Source organism: Miniopterus schreibersii, assembly GCF_964146895.1.
Source record: "Miniopterus schreibersii genome assembly, chromosome: X".
Classification (NCBI taxonomy): Eukaryota; Metazoa; Chordata; class Mammalia; order Chiroptera; family Miniopteridae; genus Miniopterus; species Miniopterus schreibersii.
In genome coordinates, this window is record NC_138104.1 from 71,116,000 (window position 1) to 71,131,758 (window position 15,759).

General features: G+C 44.0%; 1 protein-coding gene across 6 annotated transcripts in view; it reads left to right on the forward strand.

Annotated features, from left to right (window-relative positions):
- The window catches only part of PFKFB1 (6-phosphofructo-2-kinase/fructose-2,6-biphosphatase 1), a 63,948-nt gene that overhangs the window by 30,715 nt on the left and 17,474 nt on the right, over nucleotides 1-15,759 (forward strand). For 4 of the 6 annotated variants that reach the window (XM_081125175.1, XM_081125177.1, XM_081125173.1 and 1 more), the window contains exons 2-8: nucleotides 1,265-1,390; nucleotides 4,601-4,694; nucleotides 5,535-5,601; nucleotides 6,482-6,556; nucleotides 8,446-8,502; nucleotides 10,492-10,613; nucleotides 14,407-14,614. In XM_081125175.1, coding sequence (XP_080981301.1) covers nucleotides 1,265-1,390; nucleotides 4,601-4,694; nucleotides 5,535-5,601; nucleotides 6,482-6,556; nucleotides 8,446-8,502; nucleotides 10,492-10,613; nucleotides 14,407-14,614 — 749 coding nt within the window. Of the gene's footprint in view, nucleotides 1-1,264; nucleotides 1,391-1,791; nucleotides 1,873-4,600; nucleotides 4,695-5,534; nucleotides 5,602-6,481; nucleotides 6,557-8,445; nucleotides 8,503-10,491; nucleotides 10,614-14,406; nucleotides 14,615-15,759 lie in introns of all 6 variants that reach the window. The other 2 variants (XM_081125172.1, XM_081125174.1) reach the window with 1 other exon arrangement.

Here is a 15,759-nt window from a genome sequence, read left to right on the forward strand (position 1 = left end):
AAAGGCATTCATATCTCTTTTTTCTCTTGCATTTACATTTAATTCTTTCTTATACTTTTCATTCCCCTAATGAAATTACCTTTCTGATCTTGCATGTTGTCTACCTTTCCAATAAAGCCTTTAACATAGTAGTCATAGCTATTTTAAATTCCCTGATAATTCCAACATGTGTGTTATAAATCAGTCTGGTCCTGATGATTTGTATCTTCAGAAGATTTGTTATCTTCTTGCCTTGATTCTTCCCTTTGTGCTTTTCTCTGGAGACAAATTTATTTCTTGCATCCTTTAAAGATATAGTCCATTATTATTTTACTTGATTTTTTAGCCTGGTAGTGGGTAATAGGGGACTAAGGACATTCTATGCTATTCCGATTAAGCCTAAGTCTTAGACAGGCTTGTCCTAAGTCTTGGAAGTGTAACCTTCCCAAGTGTTCCTGCCCCCCCTCTAAATATAATGGTGGGCTTACTACATATTCCTACTCTTCCTGGATTAGAAAATTTTTCCCATTTTTCTTCTCCAGCTGTATTGAGTTTCCACCAGTGCCCTCAGTTCGTGTTGCCCTTCCCTCTGAAGATTGAGGCTTATTTTCCTTAGCAGAGATAGAGAAGTTTGGTCTGGGCAGAGTTTCAGTGGTGTTGGCCACTCCTCTCTACCAGCTTCACTGAATTTCCACCAGTGCTCTCAAGCTACGGTTTTATTGACTTTCCCTGTGATGATTAAGACTTTTTGTTCCATAGGGTATGTAGGGAGAATGGGCTGGGGAAAAGTTCAGCAATGGCTGTAGTTTTGTTTCCCAACCCAAGCCAGAACAGGATATCTTTCTCGGGTTCTTCTCAGTCTTCCCTGTCAGCACTTGGTGGAATTCCTAAGGGAAGTCTACAAGACTATGCAAAACCACCTATGTCTGCACCTCAGGGTCTACACATTCTTACACTAGCCCACAGCTAACATTTAGCAATTCCTTAACCATTTTAGCTGAATTTCTTATGAGTTTATATGTTGTTCAGTTGTATCTATGAAAGATAAATATCTGGGCACTGTTGCTCCCTGCAGATGCTTGACTCTACAGATTTTGGGTTAGCTGTTTGCACTGCAATCTCAGTATTCTGATGAATTCAAGAGTAGTCAAGTAGCAATTTCCAGGGGGTTTTATGTAGTTATAAAGGTGGGAGAGAAGGTCCTTCCAATTCTACATCCCTGAGCTGATACCAGGAGATTGTGTGAATCTGGAGATAAGCTTTTGAGGCTCTGTTTGTCTTCCAGCAACCATACCCCAGTTTACCAATTCCCCCACAATGGTGATTATGGTGGGTTTACCCGCTCGAGGAAAGACTTACATCTCTTCGAAGCTCACCCGATATCTGAACTGGATAGGAACACCAACTAAAGGTAAGCCTATTAAACCTTTTGTTATATAGGCCCCCTATAGGCTAGTGGCTGAAAACAGAGTAAGGTAGCATGCCTCAGTACTAGGAAAGTCTCAATAATTAATAATATATGGACTATTACTGCTAGTGATACTACTATTACTACTACCACTACCACTACCACTACACTTTTATAAATTTTAAAATTTCTTGAGCACATACTCTGTGCCCAACCGCATGCTAGGTGCTAGGCAGGAAAACTAGTAAGATTAAAACTCTTTCCTAAAGGACCTCCATTTTTGCAAGACCACAAAACAACTCTATGAGTCGCAGACTATTTTTATCACTATTTCTTTATTACACATTATTATTATTATTATTTTAGCATTTCATCACAACCTTAAGGTTTTCTTCAAAACTTAGCAGCATATGGAATCAAGCACATCGAAGCTACAGGTGGAAGGGACCCACACTTGGATGAAGGTAGCCTGAGGAGTGAAGCAGGTGAAAACTGCAGAGCGCAGGGCGCCCCAGTTTTCACTAACGCTGGGCACCTTAGCTCACCTGGTCCCTCCGAGTCCAGAAGGCGTCTGCTCCCTCCCAGCCTGTCCTGAGGTCTGAGCCGCCCGCTCCCCGCCCGGGCCGGAAGTGGTCCTGCCTCTTTCCGCCTGCGGAGGGGTCTCCCTCTCCGCCGGCACCCCCCTCCCGCTCCCCACGTCCCTCTTCACGTTCTCCTCGGTGTGCTCTTTTCTGCTGACTGCCCTATTCAGCCATCAGTTTCCCGGTTCTGCAGCTGATGTCTCCGTCCCGCAGCGTGTATGCGGGATCCCGTTTGACTCCTCTGTTCCCACGCAGAGCAGCGAGCGCCTCTGGGCTCCCACACAGAGCCTGCAACGGCCCTGTCGGTGCCAACACGGATTCCACGGGGGGGGGGCGCCGGGGTCTCTCCCCGGGACCTCCTCTGGGGCACAGGGCACTAGGTCACATCTATTTCTGTCTCAAGTATGACGATTAAAGAAACACTGAAAGGTAGGGTGCCCCACAGCATCCGCAATTCAGAATACAAACCGTACATGTTAGAGAGTCTGCCCAAGGTTTCCACTGAGTCCCTGATGACTACACTGGTGCTGTCAAAGAAAATCAACATAGCTGAAATTTCTTATTGGGGCCATGGTCCTCCCTTATTTGTAGACCAGGCAAGTGGTTAGACCGCTCTCCAGGTCTCCTAGGCATCATTGACTCACTGAAGCCTTAGTTACCTGTGAGCACACAGCTGTGCCCAGGCCCTGTTGGATGTTAGGCTAACAGGGACAAGTGAGGGAGGATTCCTGTCCGCAAGAACTCACATCTAGTCTTAAGTTTCCAAGACCCCAGGAAGGAGGAACTATTGTTATCCTTTCACAGCTGATGAAATTAATGCCTGGGAGGTGAAGTGCCCTGTGTAAAAGCACATGGGCAATGAGTGACAGAACCAGGATATGAACCCACATTCACATGATGCTAAAGGCTGACGCTCACTGTGCCAGGGCTCATGCTTGGCTCTGCTCATGGGAAGGGAAAAGAAGCCCACATTGGCCCTGTACTCCCCTTTTCTCCACTCTCTTCCTCTCCTTTCTCTGGCCCATCCCAACACCCTTATTTATCTGCGCTCCTCCCCCCGAGTTTCCTCCCCTTTTTCTCCCATTTCTTCTTTCCCTTCATGTACTTTCTCTGACTCCCTAGTGAAGGGTTTCCCAGTGCTTTTCCATGTGCCGAAACCCGTGCTAGGCACTGGAGATGCAAAAACGGATGAGATTTGTACCCTGTGCTTGAAGAGTCCTCCGTGTGGTTGGGATGCATAACAGTACTTCACGTCACCTAGGAATCCCAGGTCAGGGTACTGAGGGCCTCACCGAGGAAATTACTGACAGGAAGGCGGTGGAAGCTTCCAGATGAGGTATGTTTGAGCTGAGTGCTGTGGGAGACGGACATTTGCAGAAGGGAAGGGGAGAAGGAGCAGTCTTGGAGGCCTGCAGGCTCAGAGGAGCCCCTTCTGAGTGTAGGGGCACGTGACTCAGACGTGGATGGGTCTCTGCCCTAGTGTGCCTGCTCCACTCCACTCCATTCTCACAGAGGCTCTCACAGCCATATTTCAAACCACAAAGCTGACCATGCCTACAGCCCCCAAGGGACCTCTGGCCTGCAGGCTTAAATCCAAGCTCCTCAGCCTGTTGTTCAAGGACTTCCTGTCACAGTGGACTGCTCACCTTCCCCCAAACATGTCCTGCCTTCTGTCATTGCCATACCTTTGCTCAAGCTGTTCCTCTACCTGGAATGTCTTTGTCCCCCACGCCCACCTGTAAAAGGCCTGCCCTCCTGAGAGGATTAATTCAAATGCTGCTTTCTGCAAGAAGCTTCAGGTCACCCCACGTTAACTAGTCTTTCCTTCCCCCTTACTCTTTTGCATGGCGCTGTCAGAGCACTTAACAAACTAGGTGAGAACTCTCTGTTTACTGGTTTACTCTCTGTCCTACCTGGTGGATTCTGAGCTCTTTGAGAGCCTTATCACGCAGATCTGGTTCATTTCTGAGACCCCAAAGCTCGTCCTGCTTCACGGCGTGAGCATCAGGAAATGTTTATTAGTTGAATGAACGAAACATTGCATTACCTCTTTGCCTATTATCCCCTTTCCTTTCCCTCCCTCCTCTCTGGTTTTTCACCTTCACAAATGGGAAATATGGCCTAGAGAAGGCATAAATTTAGATTCTTTGTCAGGATACAGAAAAATGTAATAACATTGGACTACGATTCAGCAAGCCCATACTAGTTCTGACTCACTGTTTGACTCTTAGTGATTGGTTTTACTCCCTGGATCTCAGTTTCTTTATCTCTTCAGTGGAGTGGGGCAGGAAAAGTGTTGGAGTTTATAATAAAATAAAATAGTGGAAAGAAAACCAGCTTAGGAGCCAAACAGCCCTGGGTTTAAATCCTAGCTCCCCACTAATTAACTGTAAAAGTTACTTACTATCTTTGAACTTCAGTTTCCTCATTTGTAAAATGGAAATGGTGATTTCCACTTTGCAGGATTGTTGCAAACAGTAAATGATCTGGTAGCCAAAATTTGAATGTTTATAAGCACATTATGTAGGTACAAATTATACCTTCTTCTACCTCTAAAATCTCTCCCAGGAAGGACATGTTTTTTTGTTACTGAGAACTTCCCAAATTCTTCACCAGTGTTCCCTGCTTTCAGTATTTAATTTAGGTCAGTATCGACGAGAGGCAGTGAGCTACAAGAACTACGAATTCTTTCTCCCAGACAATATGGAGGCCCAACTTATCAGGAAGTAAGTACCTAATATTTTAGGGAACTGTGCTGCCCCCTGGCTGAGGGAAGGCTTTGTTCAGATGATGAGGGACTGAGACAGAGCCACTAGGGTTAGCAAGGAGGCCCTCTAGACTTTCAAAGGATGTTTCAGACAGCCCTTTTACTATGTTACCCAAAGCCTGTTTCTAGTCATAGCCATCCCCTGCTTAAGAACTTTAAACAGGCTCTTACTTCTAACAGGAAAGAATGGAAACTTCTCAGTCTAGCATTTGAGACAAGAGTCTCAATACTTTGGCATACTTCAGTCTCTCCCAACTCATTTATTCAACCTCAAAGTCTCCTCTGCAAGACTGAGCACATTCAGAAGAGAGCCTGTGTCTCATTTACTGATCCATGCCCTCATAATAGAACCTTGAAAAGAGTAATCACTAAATAGATTTTTACCAAAACCATAAATACATTGCCAATGTCATACCTGTGCTTTGCACTGTTACCCATGTCAGTAATGCCTTCTACTTCACGAACCATATACTCAGACTTTAATTGGGTTCAAGAACCAGTTCAGCTTGAGCTCTATTAGCTCAAGGGTTGGAACCTTTATTTAATATTATGGCTTCTGTCATTATACAATTTTGGGTATGCCACTTTATTCCTGCCCCTAAGATGTACACACAGAGTTGTTTTCACCTATGCTTGTCATGATGCCTAGAACATAGGATATCTTGTGTAGATGTTTAATAGGTGAATAATTTAATCTAGGACATCTGAGAGATGGTGCAAAAGATACTACAGAAAAAAAAATTGAGAGGAACCAATCTTAAGGATAGGCCTTTTCTATTTCTTTCTCCATCTTTTCCAGGAGGTTTGCTCTGGCAGCCCTGAAGGATGTCCATGATTATCTCAGCCATGGGGAAGGTCATGTTGCGGTAAAGATCTGCATTGTTCCCTAGGGTTTCTGCTGGGATGGAGAACAGCTCATACACATTGAGCATTTACTGTTCCACACATTATTCTAAGTGCTTTGTACATATTAATTTAATTCCACCTTACCTCATGAGATGAGTATTGTTATTATGCCCCATTTTATATCCTAGAAGAATGACACATAGAGAGATTAAATAATTTCCCAAAATGGCACAGTATATAATGTGTCAGGACAGAACTGAAATCCAGGTTGTGTATCTCCTGAATCTACACTGTTAACTACTATACCTACCACTCAACTAGAATTTAAAACTACAGTTAAACATTTTTGAGTTCTGAGATTTACCTAAACATCTTAGTAAATTTAATCTCATAGACTTTTGAGATAGGATTTGCAAGTTCTAAAAGGAGAAAAGATCCTCAAATATGCAAATTGTCCCATCTAAGGTGCTGGGGATAGGGAGTTGCTTCCTATTCTTAAAAAGCTCCAAAGTGATAGGGAAGGAAGAATCCTCACCTAGGAGTTGAGAAACCAGTTCTAGCTCTGTTGTCAGCAACTCTTGGTGACCTTGGTTAAGGCAAATCCTTCCTCTAAGGCTCAGCTACTTCCCATGTATAATAACCCTAATAAAAACCTACAATTTGTCTCTTGTCTTATTATACCTACAGAGTCTGCTACATGTTGGGGTACATAGCGGGGCTCAGTGAGTACTTGAAAAATTGGTATAGGCCAGTTCCAAATCCTTCCTATCTTTCATCACCCAGTCCAAGTTCTACCCCCTCCTGGTAGCACTTCACTTAGCTAAACACAGGGATGGTCAAAGAGTAGGCATTCTATCAGCACCATACTCACAGTAAACCAATCTCATCATCTGCCTCTAGGTTTTTGATGCCACCAACACTACTAGAGAACGACGGTCACTGATTTTGCAGTTTGCTAAGGAACATGGTTACAAGGTACAGTAACACTGCCACTCTTATCTAGAGCCTACTGATCCAGCACAAATCCCAAAGAAAGGCAAACCAGAGGACTCATAGATCCCAACTCAGCTACCATAGACTCAACATTTTAATTTGGTTAAGCTGGCTTTCCAGATCATGGTTAGAAGCAGCAAAACAGAACAGAACAGGAAAGGAGAGGTGCCTTGTTAGCAACGAAGATGATTTCTGACAGGCTGACACGGGGGGGGGGGCAGTGAGGAAAAAGGAGATAGAACCACTACAAAAAGCATATATAAGAACTAAAAACCAGTAGACACAGCAGAGGAAACCATTAACAAAAGGGGAATAAAAAACAACCTGCTGAATGGGAGAAGACAGTTGTGATATATTTGATAAGGGGTTAATATCCAAAATATAAGGAATCCATACAACTCAATATCAAGAAAACAAATAATCCAATTAAAAAAGGGGGTAGTGGACCTGAATATATATTTCTCCATAGGAGACATACAGATGACAGATAGACATGTTAAAAGATGCTCAACATCACTAATCATCAGAGAAATGCAAATCAAAACCATAATGAATATCATTTCACACCAATTAGAATGGCTATCATAAAAAAGCCAAGAAGTCCTGGCTGGTGTGGCTCAGTTGGCTGGAGTGTGGTTCTGTACACCAAAAGGTGGTGGGTTCGATTTCTGGTCAGGGTACATACCCGGATTGCTGGTTCGATACCTGATGTGGGCACGTGAGGGAGGCAGCAGATCGATGTTTCTCTCTCACACCAATGTTTCTCTCTCTCTCTTTCTCCCCACCTCATATCAATTTTAAAAAATTTAAAGCCAACAAATAACAAATGTTGGTGAGGATGTGGAGAAAAGTGAACTTTCATGCATTGTGGGTGGGACTGTAAATTGGTGCAGCCACTATGAAAAACAGTATGGAGGTTCCTCAAAAAATTGAAAACAGAATTGCCATGTGACCTAGCAATGTCACTTCTGTCTATTTATCCAAAGAAAACAAAAACACTAAATCAAAAAGATATATGCATCCTTATGTTTATTGCAGCATTATTTATAATAACCAAGTTATGAAAGCAACCTAGTTGTCCATCAATGGTATATAGAGAGCAACTGGGTTCTTAGAAAGACATGATGCTCCAAGAGGAATGTGTATATACATATATACACATACACAGCAGAATATTACTCAACAATTAAAAGAATGAAATATTGTCATTTGTGACAACATGGATGAACCTAGAGGGTATTATACTAAGTGAAATAAGTCAGACAAAAAAGATGAATACCATATGATTTCACTTATTTGTAGAAGCTAAAAAAATGAATAAGTAAAACAGAAACAGACCCATTGATACAGAGAACAAACTGTTGATTGCCAGAGGGGAGAGGGGTTGGGGAGATGGGTGTAAACAGTGAAGGGGAATTTTAAAAAATTTTCTATGCAATAAAAGAAAGAACAGAGCTGCTCCAGAAAATGACCATTTTAAGTGAATTAATTAGATGAATTGGCATCAGAAGAAGTGAATTCAGATGAAATGGTATCAGGTGAACTAAATCCCCATCACTACCTTAGCATGCTACTTACAAAAGACTGTCTATCCCTCTTGGAGCATTATGTCTTTCTAAGAACCTAATTTATTTTGTAGACATTACTTATAGGATCCCACTTTTTAAAAGACAGTAAAAATGCAAAGCAACAATCTGGAGCCATTCAATTTAGAGCCAATCTGCCTCCTAAAACTCTAAATCCTAAAAGCACCACTGTATGAAATTATGTTGTCATACATGCCTCTAGGGATGACTCAGAGCCACTGAGAAGGGGTCAAGCTCCTATCAAACAATTCCCTGCTGGAAATATCTCTTCTGTTTCTCTTATAGGTGTTTTTTATTGAGTCCATCTGTAATGACCCTGGCATCATTGCAGAGAACATCAGGGTAAGGAGCCCCAGCTACCTTTCCTCCTTATTTAGCCTTAGGCTTGGATCATGCCTAAAAATAGCTCTATAAGATTAAAGGAGGTATTTTCCCCCAATATTCTCCTCCCACTTCATATAGGAAACATTCTCTGACAATTGTGGCCTACAATTTTCCTATGAAATTAAATGAAGCCAACATATATAGAGTTATTAATATGCACTAGTCTCCAAGCTTTCATTGGTTTTTTTCACAACAAACCTGTATGTCAGGAATTGCTTCAGTGTTGGAAACGAGAAACTGAGGTTCCAAGAGGAGAAGTGACTTGTCAGGGGTTTATACAGCCAGAAAGAGGTAGAACTGGGACTAGACCTCAGACTTGGCTATCTGCCTTAAAAGCTCCTTATTCTGCCCCACAAATCATATCACAGCTATCACTGCTCTTAGATTCTAGGCATGTGGTCTAGAACTAGATCACTTATCACATCTTATTGTTTCTTATTTCATCAAATTATTGGAGCTCAGGGACACACGAGACCTTAAAAGTCATCTCCTTCAACCCTCCATCAGATACTTGGAATCTCAGCTAAATGTTTGTCTAGGCTTTTTCTCCATACCTCCAGTGACAAGAGGTTCATTGCCTTCATCAAATGCAGCCCAATCAAGCTGAAATCCGCCTCCTTGTAATTTCCACTCATTTGGTCCTCTTTTTGCCTCTAGGGCACAGAACATGTCCAATCCCTCTTTTTCCTCTATATCTATCCATCTACCCACCCATTTATTGATTCAACAGAAAATGAATCCATATACTTGCGCTGAGCCATTCTGGGTATTAGAGACAGAAATGGGTGGAGAAGAGTCTTGCTCTTGTGCTCACAGTCTAGTGAAAGAGACATGATTCTGTGAGATCAATGCTAAGAGGAGGGAATAAAGGAGGCTGTGGGAGCACAGTGCTGAGGATCTAACTTTGCATGGGAGGGGAAGGGTATATCAGGAAGGCTTCTCAATGAAGGTAATAGCTGACCTGAATCTTGAAGAATGCATAGGAGTTTGGCAGGCAAAGAATGGGAAATAAGTGAATAGCATATACCAAGTGTGGCATCTCCAGGGAACTGTAAATAGCTTAGGTTGGCTAAAGCAAAGTGTGTGGAGGAATAGGGGAGTAATGGGAGATGAAGATGAAAAAATCATTTGGTGCCCAATCAGGGCAAGCCACTAAAATATTTCATACTTTGTCCTAAATTATATGAGGAAATGGTGAAAGGTTTTAAGCAAGGGAATTCCATGGTCAGATGTGCATGTTAGAAATACCCTTCTGGCTACTAGTATGGGGAATACATCAGAAGTAACAAGATTTTAGACAGTGATAAGTCACAAATGTATCATGAACATTCAGACAAGAGAAAATTAAGGCCAATTGAAGAGATATTTAGAAGATAAAATGGAGAGGATTTTGGTGCCTGCTGAGAGGTGGGGAATCTTAGAAGGGAACACATCTAGGATGCCTCCCAGATTCCTTTTAGGCTCAGATGACTGAGTGGATGATAGTGATCACTGAGATGGGCGGAGAAGGTAGGTATTAAGGGAATTGGAGATGCTAGCCCTTCAGAAATCTAAAGCCAACATGCCATATTCTCCCAGTAAACACTAGATACATGCAAGCCATTAATCCCTGGCCAAGATCTCCTGTTCCTCTTCTTCAACCATTTCTCACATTACAATTTCCAGTCCTCTTATAAACCTTCTAAAACAGTGTGTGCTCTAGAATTGAATATAATGTAACATATCTTGTTTGACCACACAGAGATATAAGTAATAAAGAATCACACAGTCTAGATTTTCTTCAACTGACTCATTTCATAAACTTGAGCAAGACCCTTTCTTCAAGTCTCAATTTTGCCATCTTTATTATGAGAGATGTAGTACTCAGTGATCTCTAAAGGCCCTTCCCAAGGGCACTGTCAGAGTCTCTGTCTCCCACGGTCCCTCTGTCCTTCTCCCTTCTCCCAGCAAGTGAAACTCGGCAGCCCTGATTACATAGACTGTGACCGAGAAAAGGTTCTGGAAGACTTTCTAAAAAGAATTGAATGCTATGAGCTCAATTACCAACCCTTGGATGACGAACTGGACAGGTAAGAGCCAAGAACCCCAAAGTCCAGGTCTGGATCCTTAGCCCTGTTTGATATCCTGTAGGACCTAGGGAAATTTCTTCCCACTCTGGGCCTCAACTTCTCTATCTGTAACATTAGGAAGCTGGACTTGATTCGTTTTCAAGGGCCCTCCTATCTCTAATTATTAATTTATGTGTAAGGTGTTTACAAGAGGATTGAAGTAGTGCTTTCCTGAGCAATATGGACAGATCAGGGACCTGCTCTCTTGGCGGGGGGAGCAGAAAGCCTCCCTCCTGTCTTTGTTGCTATTACTTTTTAAATGTGTTCTTTACCCATGGATGGTATTTCAGTTTCCAAACATGTTCACCTTCTTTGTTTCATTGAATCCCCTCAGCACCCCTGTAAAGGAGAATGAAATAGGTCTTACACCATAAATTTTCAAGAAGAAATTGAGTCTTAGAGAGCTGAAACCACTTGCCCAAGCTCCCACCGTAAGTCAATGGTAGAGCTAGGATTCTAACCACATATTCTATCTCCTAGCCATGTCTCTTCTTACAATGCCCACATATACCTCATCAATGAATAAGTATTTGGTCCCTCTGGGCTGTGGTGTACATAGGGAGTGTAAATAAGGTCAAGAGAGGTGAATTCTATCCTCAGGTAGCTTCCATAGTGCCTTGAAATATGGGAAGATACATGAAAATTTTGAAACTTTTATTCATAATACTAGATAAAGATAGAGGTGTTAGCTGGCAGTAGAGGGAACTCATAAATTTTAGATATAGGGTGTTCCCAGAGTCCAACCCTTTGGCAAAATGAGTTGTGATGAGAAGAGACTCTCAGAGTCACTGAGACTCTTTGAAACCCAAGTGAGAAGGGTAAGGAGATTTCAAACAATGAATACTACCCTAAGAAGTTTAAAGAACATCCTTTCAGTTTTGTCTAACCAAAGTCCTAAGAGGTGAGCATTGTTACTGCCTCACTCCTCAGATAGGGAAACAGAGACCCAGAGCAGGGCAAGGGCTAACCCAATGCCACATATTTAACCAGCAGCAGAATATATACTCAAACCCTTATCTTCAAACTTCCAGCCTGGTTCTTCCCTTCTCACATCCCTAGGTCATAAAAAGTGTCACATGAAGCTTAGATACTCAGTACAAGGGGCAGGACCTTATGTACAATTGTGAAGATTGTTCACTGTGCAAGGACATTTAGGTCAAGGGTATCCTTGCTTTTCTCACCAACATGTGTGCTAGAGTGGGGCTGTTTTTGCCCTGAGGAAAGTGTAACTTTTCAAATTTCCACAAAGGCAGCATAGGGGCTAGCAGCATACAGTGAAAGAAATTTGAAGGGGAGGAGCTGAAGTGAAAGAATGGCACCGAGAAAGCCCTTAGCCTTCAATTTATACTCCTGCAGGTGCTTGGTTAGTATTTGATGAATCAGTTTGGGCATGAAGGTTGGCTTTATTTAATCATTGTTCCGTGAACAGACATTTATAGTCCATGCCTCAGGGCCCAGCCCTAAGCTGTGCCCTAGGAACCCAAAGAGGGAAGGTCTGTCCCTGCTCTGATAGAATGACCATTTGGTTGGGGAAGACAATGAGTATGCAGTTGATCAGAGTAGTGAGGATGGTAAAACAAGTGGACTGGAGGAACCCAGAGAAGGAGACCCAGCCCAGCTTGGAGGAAGAGGTCTAGAAGAGCAGATTTACCCAGTAGATAGACTATACATGTGTTTAGGGCACCAGCAAGGCAGAGGTTACCAAAAAAAGAAGAAATAAATCTTGAAATCTTTTAATATTTTATATTTCCAGCATCAAGGTAGTCAAAATAGAAAAAATAAAACCAGAACTTGGTAGGACCTCCTTATACTGTAATATAGTTTATAATTTTTATTTTAAATTATACATGGTGGGGATGGGTATTAGCTACTATAATACTTTCAGTGTGAAGCACCTCCAAATGAGTTCACATGATCCTGGGCTCAAAGGTCTTCCTAGAGAGAGTGAATGTACTAGCTCTTGAAGGATGGATGCATAGGAGCTCAACTTTGGAGACCAGGCAATGAACACATTTTCAAGCAAGGAGAACAGCACTTTGTAATGGCCTAGTTAAATTTGAATAAGAGTAGAAGAGTACGGAGAATATTCCAGCAATGGCGTGAAGGCTAGAGTGAAACAGAGAGGTTGAGCACAGGCATGGGACAGTAAGGCAAGGCCAAGTGGGACCAGTGTGTGAAGGCACCTAGAATGTCAGATTAAGCTGAGGAATTTGGAAATTCTCTTAGAGCCACCAAGAATCCAGTGTCAGGAACAGACAGTAAGCAGACAACAGTGCTGTGTCATATATTTTCTACCCCTAAGCTCTGAGAGTCCTTGGAGAAATTGACCTTAGGCAAATCACTTCCTCTTTCTGTTTCAGTTTCCTCACCCATAAAACAGATAATAATCTCTGCTTCCTGGGATTGTTATGAGGATTCATGCACTTTGAAGTCTACATTCCCTGCCAGAAGCCCCCAACATGTTCAACAAAAATGAATGTCCTATGGGAACCGTTGGACATGAGTGACAGGGATGGGCATGATGAGCATGGTGCAGATAGAAAGGCTTTCTTTAGGAATATCAGAGAGGCTTTCTGAAACCCAACTCATCAGTCACTACCTTACCTGCCTTGGGTTAGTGCAGTTAATTCCATTCACTTGGTTTTACTGTGCACACAGGGTTGCTGGTGTGTCACCCCATTGCCCCAGCCTCCCCCACCTCTTTCCAGGGATCACCCTGAACTCCTTATAATAAAACAACGTAGGAATTAATGCCTGGCACAGCAGGTGCCTCAGAAGTCTTGCTCCATGGTTCTAGTCTTTTGGTTAGTCAAAGTCCCCCATTTCGAGTTCCTCTGCAAAGAGGTTATTGAGTAATTTGATTATCATTCTGTTTATAGTTATTAGTTTATAACAAAGCATAGAATTGAGGGGATTAAAAGGGGGCTTTAAGCAAGGACCACAAGTTCCCCATTGATGTTCTGAACCACCTCTGTATTTCCACACCCCGGCACTTGGCACACCTTAGAGTAAGTGACTAGTGACTGTGGAATGGGTGATGAGCATTGATCATGCATTTCTAAGTATATATTCCTAACTGGCCTATGAGCCCCCAAAGAGCAAATACTGACTCCTCGGCCCAAGCACAATGCTTAGAACAGACAGGGGTGTGTTTGTTGACTGCATGGCAGATAGGGAAAAGACCCAACTCCCTCCCCTTTTTGAGTAAGGAAAGAGACATACAGAGGCACAAGCACACACAGACACAATCTGGTAACTGCCTATAGTGTCAAGTACAATATATCATAGCAGAAGTTCAAAGAACAGAGAGGCAGAGCTCAGCTCATGATTTGAAAGGGTGAAGGAGTGGACCAGTCTGGAGCTGCCAGTGAGATGTTGGAGGTATCCAGGGACACAGAGGATTACTGCTTTTCTCCAAGTATGTCAGGAGTGTGAACCACAGAAGGGAGAACCCCAGATGCCTGCAGTATGATAAGTGAAGGTGAAAAGACAATCTGACTCAAGTTGAGACTGAGAAAAGGACACAGACAGAAATGGTAGCAGGCAGGGAGCTTCTGAAGGTGGCCAGGAACCAAGTCTCTAGAACAGGCACCTAGAACAAGACAAGGCATGGCATCTTGTTAGAGGAAAGGTAGATGAGACCTGGGTTGTGGAGGAGGCTTGAAGGCAGGGTGTGTGGTTGGGGTTTCTCTTGGGATTAGCCTCTCCACCACCAGCCCCTGAATTGCACTTGCTCTTGCTTGGACTGGCCCAGCCACCTGTCCTACATTAAGATCTTCGACGTGGGCACGCGCTACATGGTGAACAGAGTGCAGGACCACATCCAGAGCCGCACAGTTTACTATCTTATGAACATCCACGTCACACCCCGCTCCATCTACCTATGCCGGCATGGTGAGAGTGAACTCAATCTCAGAGGCCGCATCGGAGGTGACTCTGGCCTCTCAGCTCGGGGCAAGCAGGTAGGGAGGGCCCCATGTACCCAGAGGCATTGGTTGAGCTGGACCAGGGGGGCCACAGGGGGGTAGAGTGACCACTGCCTGGGTTTTGAGGATTGGGGGTCTCAGTTACAGGGTAGAAGCAGGGTTTGGTCACTCCCACTCTTCTGCCCTGTCAGCCACTCGGTCTTGAGCCATCTTCCAATGGCTATCATGTGCCCACAAGAGCTGCAAATCTGAGAGCTTGGACCTGGCACTCCAGGCCTGCCCAGATCTAGCTGCTTCTCCAGCCCCTGCATTAAGAGCACTCTTGACCCCTGCCTGACTGGGCCTCTCACCTTTTTCACAACTCTGTGCCTTCAATTGTGCAGTTTCCCCACTTATGCTGCCTTCCTCTGTAAGCTGGTGACTATCACTTGCACAGACAGGGACCCTGAGGTGCCCCACCCTTGAATCCATCTTCTCCCTTACTCAGGGCTGATGCTATACCGCCTCCACCCCACTGTGGGTCATCACACTATCAGCACTTATTTCCTACCAGTTAGTGCTTCTTTCCTGCCCTACCTTCCACACCCCCTTCCAGGGTCCAGTTCCTGCTCCATGGTCTGGTCTAGGAAGCCCTCCCCCGTCCCTCCAGCACCCAGGCAGGTCACCATGCCCTGGCCTCCATCTATCCCACTACTAGCCCATCTCTGACTATGGCACAAGTCCCTTCTATCCAGCCAAGCATAGTGACCTGCACATTTTGGGTGCCAGCTCAATAAAGGGACACATTTTCCTGAGTGGTCAGCCCTGTGCCTGGGCTTGTTAGCACAGCTTGCTGGGGGGAATCTCTTGGGGATAGGAAAGTGGGAAGTGGGGTGCAAGAAGGAAAGAACACCCTCTTTCATTGGACACTGCACAGCCATGACACCATCTGCTTCCATGCCTGTGGCCTCATTTAATCTTCACAGCAGCTCTGTGGGGTGGGCATTACTGTCACCAGTCTAGGGATGACAAAGCTGAAGCCCACACAGGAGCAGAGAGTGGTCCCAGGTCACACACAACAGGAGCCAGGACTGAAAACCAGGCCTTCCTGCCTGCCCCTTAGCATCCCCACTGTGGTGGTGGCAATGTCACAGGCAAGTCACCTCACCAGAAGGCACGTCCTCATGGCTCCCTTTCTGTTG